This window comes from Pteropus vampyrus, unplaced genomic scaffold (assembly GCF_000151845.1).
Source record: "Pteropus vampyrus isolate Shadow unplaced genomic scaffold, Pvam_2.0 Scaffold144, whole genome shotgun sequence".
NCBI classification, from domain to species: domain Eukaryota; kingdom Metazoa; phylum Chordata; class Mammalia; order Chiroptera; family Pteropodidae; genus Pteropus; species Pteropus vampyrus.
In genome coordinates, this window is record NW_011888925.1 from 1,306,766 (window position 1) to 1,317,575 (window position 10,810).

Here is a 10,810-nt window from a genome sequence, read left to right on the forward strand (position 1 = left end):
TTTTTTTTTTTTCTCTTTCGAATATAGATAAGAAAGTCTTCCCTTAATTCTAAAAGGCAATGTTATCTATCATATATTAGACTATATTTTAAAATCATCTAGGAGAAAATAATATTCTTTTACTTTGCAATAGGTCTGTCCCCTCACCCCCGATTCCCTGCTGGAAGAGGCCAGCTTTTGATAAGTGCATGCTTTGATCAGTTGATTACACTAAAAAAGGGTGTTTGTGAGAGACCCCACTTTCTAGGGACTCTCAAGGGACAACTGATGAATTCTGAGAAAAAGAGATTTATTCGATGGCAGGAGTTTTGCTTTGCTGTGTGATGTATACAAATTTACAGCCGGAGATGAATTCTTAGGAGGAGATTTTAGATGGTATGTGGAGGGAGGGTCAGGAGAAAGAGAGGGGAAGAATGAATGGCTTTAGCCAACGATGGGTCTGAGAGAGAACAGAAATGCCTTTAAGTTTTTTGACCGTGTGGTATGTGATACGAGCATCTCTTCCATCTCCCCATTGAGTTTTCATAAAATTCACAGTGTTTAGTGGCACTTTGTGGGGCAGTCTTGTTCCTTAGAGAGGTTGATAAAGTGCTGAATTTTGCCTCAAGGTTAGTGAAGGGCACCGTGAGAAGCTGTCCACAGAAGACAGTCATACATGAGCCACACTAGAATTAAGAATTAAACAAAATAGTATTGGCACCAGAATAGATAGATAAGTCGCTGAGACCAAATTGTCCAGAAACAGTATGTGATAATGATGGTGTCTCATAGCAACCGGCGGAGGAAGGACTGACCATTCATTTCATGGCTTTGGTATAATTAACTAATCTAGAAAAAAAATAGAATCCGACTTTCTACCTTATGTTCAACTGAATTTCAGGTGGATTATCATAAAATGTAAAAGCCTAAACAAATATAAACATGCTTCAAGAAAATCTAGGTGAATAGTTTTATGGTCAGGAAGAGAGTAACCTAAATGTAATCTGAATTAAAAAAAAAATGGGTCGATGGGTTTATACAAAGCAATAAAAGTTCTCTATTTTTAAAGAATGATAAATTTAAAAGACATTTTAAAATGCAAAGAGTATTGATTGTATACGGTAATAAGTAGCTTTAATGTAAAAGAGGGTCAATAAAAAGGAAAAAATGGGAAAGGGATATGAATAGAGAGTTTACAAAAAAAATTGTGAATAGATCAAAATCACATGAAGAAAATGTTCAACTTCCCCCAGAATCAAATAGATGTGAACTGAAAAACAAGATTCTAATTTCTGCTTCTCAGAGTAATAGTACTCAATGTCGATGAGGGTATCTGAAATGCTTTTGTAAAATATTGCTTTACTGAAGAGTAGGTTGGTGTGCAGATAAAGCCGACTCCATTTCAAAACTAAGACCCCTTTGAAACCTTTCCTCTTTCCCCTGAGTGGACTCTGGAATGTGCAGAGGCTGAGGCTTAATCGCAAACTCTGGGGTAAAGTGCCCTCTGTGTTAGCTATTTTTTAACTTGCCCTGGTGCCAGAGCCCCTGGGACCTGGCCCTTTGTGCCCCCCCTGCCGACTGCCTCTGCATTCCTTTTCGAGTCCTAGGTCCATTTCTTACAGAGATATAAAACTGGAAGTATGGGCGTGAACGGTGTGGGGATCCATTTTTGTCCTGTTGCCTCCCAGGACTGCGTCTCTGGAATAAGTTCCCTGTTTAAATGCTCTATACGGATAAGCTGGACTTGCCTGAGTGTTCTCTGGCCTCTTGGCTCCTTCGGCATTTAAGGGCTGCTTTGCGTACATGGTCTTTTCAGAAAACAGTTGGCAATATCTGTGAAAAGCCTTACATATTTTCATACCTTTGGCCCAGGAAACACACTTTTAAGGTTAATCCCAAGGGGTGTAAGACAGATGCAAAGGGATACATGCTTATGGATAATTGTGACAGCCTTGCTTATAATTAGGAAGAGCTGGGAAGAACCTATGTGTCCACCACGGGTAATAGTAAAATAAATGACAAAATTATGGACTGCTATGTCATCTTTAAAAATGGAATTCTGATGGCAGTGGGGGAAAATTTATTATAATAACATAGGGAGAAACTGCCAAGAAAGGTGATCTATACAGTAAATGTTCATAAGAGATTCTATGTGTGGTCTTTCCTGTTTGGCAATATTTTGTGTAGGGCATTTTGTTGTTAGAAAGAGAAGACATTCAGTCAGTACAATTGGATAAACATAACCACCTCCGTTAACATCAGTCAGAAAAACCTGGGGAGCAAGATGCTTGGAGACAGTAAATGGTAAAGAGGAAGAGACAGTGCTTCTTAATGTGTGCGTGAGTGTGTGTGTCTGGAAGAGAAGGGAGAAGGGATGAGAAAGAGGTGGAGTTTGGGAGGTCTTTGTGTGGAGGACAGGAATCAAATAGTATAGTGCAGGGCTTGAGGGGTGGATGAAAGGAATAAACTTAACCTGTGTGCCCCAGAACTTCTAGAGTCTGCCTGTTATTTTTGCTGCTGCCGTGGGAGTCAGCAGCACAAACAAACTACATGCCTGTGAATTGCTCCGCCTCTCATATCTCTCAGTACCGTTGCATGAAGATAACTTGGATTGGAAACAGGGCGGAGCCTCATTTTTCTGATGCCTTTCAGAAGCTGGCTTGAGTTGCGAGTCACTGTGACAACCTGCTGCCCCTTGCTGCTCATTCCAAAGAGAATGGAGCCCATTTGGAGGGGGGAATCACAAGAATACAGGGTGAGCTCTGTAGGTCTACATTTATTGATATAGAAAGATGTTTATGATACAGTAAGGACAAAAATATCCTAGAACTGCAGGAAGAGTATGACTGCATTTTTGTCACTACATGTGACATAAATTACTGTGTGTTTGTGTGTTTCATATACGTGAAAACAGGAAAAGTCTGGATGATCATATACCAGTATGTTAATAGTGATAATTTCTGAAATATAGAATTAGGAAATTATAAAACAAAATTTTTGTTTGCTTATCCTTACTGCCTCATTACTTTGTAAATATGGATTACCATTAAGTTTTCCTTCAGAGGTATTATGGAAATATGCAAATCAATGAGACCATGGCTGTACCTTTATCAGCTGCAAATGACTCCATTGCCAGGGACACATCACACAACATTTGGGAAGACATTGTGGCATACCGGCTCCAGGGTGGTCCCTGCTAGCAGACTCACTCTAGACACTCTCTGTGCTGGCATGATGAAGGAAGCAGGCATGCTGGGGGCGGGGGCGTGTGAGGCGCTGAGGGCAATCTCTGGAAGCAGAGGACAACCTCCAGCCAACAACCAACAAGAACCCATAGCCCTTTGTCCTAGGAGTTCAGGCAACAGCCTGGGTGAACTTAGAAATGGATTCTTCTTAAGGCAAGCCTTCAAATGTCTGACATTGGTTTCAGGGTTGCGAGGCTCTAAGTGGAAGACTCAGGTGAGCTCTGCCCAAACTTCTGACCAACAGAAACTGTGAGATAATAAGTGCTAAATATGTGGTAATTGGTTGTAGGGCAATAGAAGAATACAGACATCTTTGGGGGAATGTGAGTGCCTATGACACATATATGAGCTCTTAGGGCCAGAAGCTCAGGGCTCCTGGGGGTAACTGTTTTTTACTCCCCCAGAGTCAGCTGGGCCACTTGGCTGAGCTCAGAGCTCTTGGGAGGGCAAGGAAGATGGCACTTTGAGGGACAGCTGAGCTTTCCCTAGAGAGATGGGGACCCTTTGAGCCTCCAGAGTGCCTGTGCTCTTTGCTGCTTGCTGTGGGGCCTCCCTCAGCCTCTCACCTTCTCAGCCTGTCCTGTTTTCTCAGTCTGCTTATCCGTCCACCAGTTTGTCTGTGTCATGCCTGAGTGAAGATGGACCTACCACAGTGGCATGAGGCACAGGAAGAGGCGGGGAACAGCAGGGAAGCGCAGCATCTGTAACATTGAAGCCCGGGCCAGGCCCACGGTCAGGTTCTTCTGCAGACTCATCTGGAGCAGCTGCTCGAATAGATGGGGCTCAAGGCCTGGGCTTTCCTAGGGACCCCTCCTCCCAACCCTGCCCTGGGAAGCACAGGTTTCAGGGGTGAGGGTGGGGGCAGGCAGAGCACTGGTGGGGTGTCACACAAGATTCTGGGGTTCTCACCTCCATACTCAGCTTGGTTCCCTCTTCCTGCTTCCCACTGATCTGGGCCACTCTCTGGAGGGCCTTTAGGGTGAGGTCCAGCCTCCTCGAAGAGAGGTACCAGAGGACAGACTCAGCAAAGAACCTGTGGGTGGGAGGCGGGGGTGGGGATGACTTCAGCCTGGATTGATAGAGTTGTGGCTGCCTGAGAAGGGCACGGACTAGAGCAGGAAGTTACCTTGGAGGGTTGGGGAGAATTCTAGGCTGAGAGTTAAGACCCTGGGTTGTACTCTGAGAATTGCCAGCCTTCTTGGGAGACCTGGGACAAATTCTGCCCCTTTCTGGGCCTCCATGTTCCCCCATCTATCTAATTGGGCATTGATTCTTTTTTCTTTGCCCTGCTTTGATCCTTGGAGGGAAGGCAAGGGATGTTCTAGGAGATGCTCTGCTCACCTGTGATTTATTGCGAACCCTCTACCCTACCCTTAGGCCCCACGCACCTGGAGTAGATGAAGAAGACAAAGAAGGGCAGAGAGACCAACATTTCTCACAGGAAGAAATGAAAGCAGTTACAGATAGAAACGAGTGAGTCCTGACCTCATTCCTGTGGGGCATAGGAAAAGCCGTGCCAGCCAGGAATAACTGGCCAACACTGAAGATTAATCCAAAAGAGGCCCAGACATGGCCGGGAATGGATGAGCAGCCACTCCATGCCTGGAGAGAAGAGATGAGCTCAGGTCAGTCAGGGGGGTGTGAGTATGTGTGTACATGGGGGTGGCAGTCACACCAGACCGGAAAGGCTCCTCTCTCGAGCTCAGTCCTGCTCTGCACCTCCAGGCCCCTCAGAGGATACGGCAAGGGTGGTTTGACCACCAGCTAGGTTCACTGTGTGTGTGGAGCAAGAAACAGGCTGGAAGGTTCTGAATTCCCAGGCATGCTCCTCTTTCAGAGTCCCCAACCCCAAATGCATATTTCCTGGCTTCCCTCAAATCTCCTCTGACCTGCCTCCAGACATTCTGCCTGCTTTTCCTTCGACTAATTTTAATTCGACAAACATTTAGGGTTGGCAACTCCATGCCACGCCCTTTGCTTGGCTTGGGAATAGAAACGAGTGAGTCCTGACCTCACACCATTCTGTAACTGCTTTCATTTCTTCCTGTGAGTCATACTTTCTGGCCTTTGGGCCTTGTTCATTCTATTATTTTTGTCTAGAACCCTATCCCAGAACTTTACTTCCTCTCTCTTTCTGCCTCGTTTATCCTTCAGTTCTGAGCTTAGATGTCACTTCCTTTGGGGGAGATTTCCTGGGTCTCCAAGTCCTAATTGAACACCCCACTTCTGAACTCCCACATCACCCAGAATGGCTCTCATCCCAGCCTTTAGCACATTAATTTGTAACACCTTGGCAGTCTCCCCTGCTAGACTGTTAACTCTTTGAGTTCATGAGTACTGTCCACTTGTTCACTTCTGTATTCCCAGTGCAGGATCTGATACACACCGGGTGCCTTTTGTGTTGAATGAATGAATGTTAGATTAAAGGCTCATAGTTTAATTGGCCTTTCTATGCAACTCCAGCCAATCTCTATCAAGTCTTTGCTCCGTTTATTTTTTTAGTGATTCCCAAATATCTGGCATGTATTCCAGTCCCAAATGATCAGAGCCACCAAAGAGGCCATGATCTTAATTTCTACCCGAGGAGAGGCCCTGATAGGTAGGGATCTTAATTGCCTACCCCAGGAGAGGCCCTAATAGGTAGGGATGCTGGCACAGGTAGACTCAGCTTTGTACTCAGGACAGCTGAGGTCTGAATTTGTCAAATCCCCTCATCCATTGAACTCTTGTGATTTGGGAGTCCCCACGAGCCTAGCCCTTCCGGGGCTCCTCTCACTCAATGTCAGGGAGTTGCCATAGAGGTGACTAATAGCCATGCTTGAGAGGAAGCAGCAAGCACGTTAGGATGGGAAGTTGGGTGTGAAGGCAGTGCGAGTCCCCGACACTGCTAACTGCAGGTAGGACCAGATCAGCAGCTTCCGGCAGCCTAGCCTGTGGAAAGAAGAAAAACCTGGGTTTGAAGAGCACATTGCTTCCTCTCTGCTCTGTGTCCCTGGCTGTTTCACGCGTGGTGCCCTGGACAATCAACAGATGTTTGTGAGGCTGCTCACATGTGACCTTGAGGTAGGTGCTGAGATAGGAGGTGGAGAATAATAAGGTAAGGGGCTGGCATGCCCGCCCCGTCCCCCCCCCACCCCCATTAGGCAGAGCCTTGGGTTGACGCTGTCCAGGGTCCTGACACATCAGCACAGTTCCGTGGAGGGGCCCAGACCCTCTCATCAGAATCACAGGGGTGTGTTGAAACAACTTAGATGCCTGAGCCCCACTCAAGACCTGTTGACTATCAGGAAGGTAATCTAGAAACATTTTTAACAAGCTCCTAAAGTTTAGGACCTGCTGCTCTGATTCTTTGACTGTTGGTTGATGGTGACTCCTGTCAGACCTCTCCTAGGAGACAGCCTTTTGTGATTTTTTTCATTGAGGCATAAATGACATATGACATGATATAAGTTTCTTATAACATTATATAATGATTCGATTATTGTATATATTGCCAAATAATCACCACAATAAGTTTCCTTGACATCTGTCACCATACATAGTTTCTAAATTTTTTTCTTGTGATGAGACCTTTTAAGATCTACTCTGTTAACAATTTTCAAATATGCAGTACAGTATTAATAACTGTAGTCACCCTGCTGTGCATCACATCCAATAACTTATTTGTTTTATAACTAGAAGTTTGCTCCTTCTGACCCCCTTTGCCCATTTTGCCCACTTCCTTCCCCCGCCTCAAGCAACCACTTCTCTGTGCTCTGTATCTATGAGTTCAGCTTATGTGATTTTTTTTTTTAGAGAAAGCTTTGCAATTTATGCTTTTGCAAAATGAGTCTGACTTTGGTTTATATTTTATGAAGAATAAAGCCGATTTCATGTACCTTTGATCTGCTGTGGCATTTATAATATTTGCAAATTTTATTCTCTAGAAAATTGCCATCTATTATCCACCTCGTGATCTGTGTATGGTCTTCAGCCTGCAAGATAATCAAGGCTAAGATAACCAACATGAAGTTCCAGGTACAAATTTAACCTTCACCATAACCCTCTGGGGTTCAGATCACCGCCCCTGTTTAATAGAAGGAAAAACTAGCCTCAGGGAGGTTGCATAGCTTTCCTGTGGACACACAGTTAGTGGTAGATCTGCAACTTGTTCTTAGCTCTTACAGATTCTTAGGTCTGTGTTTGTTTCTGTGACACTCACATATCACATATAAGGCAGAAGTGGTGAAAAGTGACTTCTTTTAGGATATCAGGAAATCTGGACTCCTGTCCTGCTTTTGCCACTTATTAGTTGTGTGACTGTACTTTTTTTTTTAAAAAAGTAAACATTATTTACTTTTAAAAATTATCAAAGTAATAAATTATCCTAAAAGTCCAAACAATATAGTAATGGAAAGTGAAAAGTTCTCTTCTTTCCAATCCTCTGCCTCAGAATTAATAATTGATAATTTTTTCTTTTTTTTTTCTTTTTGTAGACAGTTTGAACAAGTTATTTAACACCCTTGAACCTCGGTTTCCTCATTGGTAAAGTGCAGATAATAGTATCGCTCGTGCTGGCTTCACGAGGGTGCTATGAGGAGTAATCGAGATGAAGTGCAGCATGGAAACTACTGATGGACTGTTGCATTTTTCCTATAGACTTTGCAGACGTGATCAGGCTTGTTGGATTAGTCACGTGTCTCTCTCTGGATTCTCAGGAATGCCAGTCTCCCCACCGTGACCAGCCCAGAGGCCCATGCCTTTGCTCCTTGATCTTCCAGCCTCGTCCACCACTGACCTGTGCGTCAAGGTCTCAAATATCAAGCTTCTGACCACCATTCCTGCCACGAAATTAATTGACTCAACTGGGGCAAGTTCTCGTGTGTGCACACGAGGTCCCACCATGAGGAAGGAAGAGCTGGGGTCAGGGAGAGCTCGGCTGGCCCCAGGGAAGCCCCACTCCCTCTCTCCCGGTGGGGCTGAGGGTCTTGATTTGAGACTAGCACACAATGACTACCTCTCTCCCCCTGCCAGAAAATCTTTCTCATAACCTTTTCCTGCTAACAATTGTTCAAGTTATTTCAAAACTGTAAGAGATGGCTTCCGTGGTGCTTGCTCAGATTATGCCCCTTCTCTGAACACTAAATCCTCACAGTTCTTCATGGCTCCTGTTTCTATCCCTCCTTGAGCACAGCTGAAGAAACTTGACTCTGGAGCTGGACTGAGCTAATTGAAGCTTTTAAGTAGAAATTCGGAAACGGGACTCAGAGAAGCAAGATTTGTAAGGATCCCTAAAGTTGGGTAGGGTGGGCAAGCTTTGGAACAATGTAGAAATGGAGCTGAGGAAACATGAGAGAAAGAGTTAGAGATAGAGAGAGAGAGAGAAGAGAGACAGAGAGAGAGACAGAGAGAGAGAGACAGAGAGACAGCGAGAGACAGAGAGACAGAGAGACAAAGAGAGAGGAGGAAGGAGAAGAATGAAGTAAACTAGTCAGAGAGAAGTCGGGTGAGCGCTCAGTCAGTGCCAGAGTAGAGATAGAGATGGAGAGAAGTAGAGATGGAGAGTCCAGTTACCCAAGTTCCCTTCAGTTACTTGATCCCAGTTCCTCATAAGACTGGGTTCAGGTTCTTGACTTTGGGCTCTGTGAAATACCTTGTATCCTTTCATTAGCTTTCCATAAGCAAATTTGAGAGGGTTGTGGTTATTTGCAACCTTGAAATAAATAGCAATTGGATAGTACAACTTATAGTTTACATTTTGTTGCTCTTTTTAATTAATATAAGAAAACAAGTCTCGTTTTGAAAGTATTTTCTCTCTAGGAGGTATAAAATAGCTCTATAGCCTGCAGGAGAATCATCTGCTCATGGATGTGCCATTAAGATTAAATTGAAATGATAAGTAAATGTGGCATTTCTTTACAATGAAGAGCTACGTTTTGTATAGTTTTGAGTGGATTTTCAAAGTGTCATTTCTTTTGTTAACAAAAAAAAAAAATGGGAAAGGGGTTGTAATAACCAGGACAATTAGGGAATGCCACCTAAGATGTATGAATACATATCCAAACAAATTCATCTTTCAACTATTTTTTTAATATAATTATTTTTGAAGGTAATTATTACTGTGGGACTTCTAATATCCCGTGGATGCACACACATGATGTAAAATTTGAGACGTCATCATTTGAACACTTTTTTCCAAAGAGCAATGGACTTTATTGCTGCTTTATTGAAATAACTGCTCTTCTGAAATTCTGTGTTGTCTGATATAACTTTTATTTGAAAAAGATTCTGGGGCAGTGTCAGATTGGGAATGAATGTTAACTGTACTTTAACGGAAATGTGATGTGAATGGAATATACTCGTAGGGATGTACGTGGGGGACATCGTGGTGAGTGGGTTAAGGAGATTGTAGACAGGAACCGGGCAATGGAAGGATAAGAAGCAAGAAGATGTAGGGAAGAGGTGAGAAGTCAGAGTTGTGCACAGAGAACCAAATCTGTATGCTGTCTAGTGATGAAATCTACATATAGTCCAGATTAGAAATTGATCAATAGATACAGAATACTCGGAAAGAATCTCTCTGTCCTGATCTGCTCTAAGGAGCTTGTCGTCTGCAAAAGCAACAATCGCATGGGGCTTATCCACCATGGGTGTTCTCTTCATGTGCACCTGAAACTCGGAGGATCAAATATTTCTGGGTGCTCCTGGGCCTCTTAGATAGAGAATTAGTTTATTACTAACAGAATCCAAAGTATAGGAATAGGATTTAAGGGAGACTAAGAGAATTTCTGCCTAAGACAGCTCTGCATGGCTAACTTTTTAAAGACCATGGTAAATGACAGATTCCATGAGACTTGCCTCAGGGGAAAGAAAAAGAGAAAAAGAGAAAACAGGACCAGAAAGTAGAGAGGTGAAATGATAACTAATGACCATCTGCAGGATGCGAAGGAAGAGGAGGTTCAGCCTGGGTCATTCATAAAAACCCATGCCCTCCCTGCCCTAAGGTCATTGGACCAAGGGATAAACACGTGACCCAAGCCAACCAATCGGTCTTCCCTAGAATTTTTCAAATTCGGAGCTGAGAGATAGAAACCTTTTTTCTTTCTGGTGATGAAGTTATTAAGAGTGAGCCCAGAATGGTCAGTGGCCACCTTATTAAGTATCCTGTAGCATAGTAGACATGTCCAGCATGCAAAGAATAGCACAGATGAGAGCCAGCGAAGGTCCCGATGACATCCATGGCCCTGGTTCCCATTGTCTCTAGAGCCAGCTCCATCTCTGCCCATCTCGTGTTTGGTTATGGGAGCCTTTACACACTCTTTTTATGCTCAAATTAATTTGAGTTGAATTACGGCCACTTGGAAACAAGAGTCCTGACTAATGTACAGATGGAAGCTGCTCGTTAGTGCTAAGGATATTTTAATTTGGAAGAAAATAAGGAGAAGAGCTCAGGCAGGGTTTTTATTATAAATAACTCATAGCCAGCTTCTTTTTCTTATTCTATTTACTTATTTTTCACTTCGCATTCAGAGCACTGAAGTATCCCTATGGGATATTGGGCCATTTGGGAGTTCCTTCCAAGGGGTAAGCTGGGACTTGTCTTTCTC

The 10,810-nt window shown here is 43.7% G+C and overlaps 1 protein-coding gene across 1 annotated transcript in view; it reads right to left on the bottom strand.

Annotated features, from left to right (window-relative positions):
* The window catches only part of SLC22A6 (solute carrier family 22 member 6), a 20,881-nt gene that overhangs the window by 5,328 nt on the left and 4,743 nt on the right, over positions 1-10,810 (bottom strand). Inside the window, 8 exon segments of the mRNA XM_011368960.1 lie at positions 3,873-3,988; positions 4,134-4,257; positions 4,613-4,660; positions 4,708-4,782; positions 4,784-4,826; positions 6,001-6,155; positions 8,002-8,056; positions 8,059-8,105. Of these exon segments, the coding sequence (XP_011367262.1) occupies positions 3,873-3,988; positions 4,134-4,257; positions 4,613-4,660; positions 4,708-4,782; positions 4,784-4,826; positions 6,001-6,155; positions 8,002-8,056; positions 8,059-8,105 (663 nt within the window).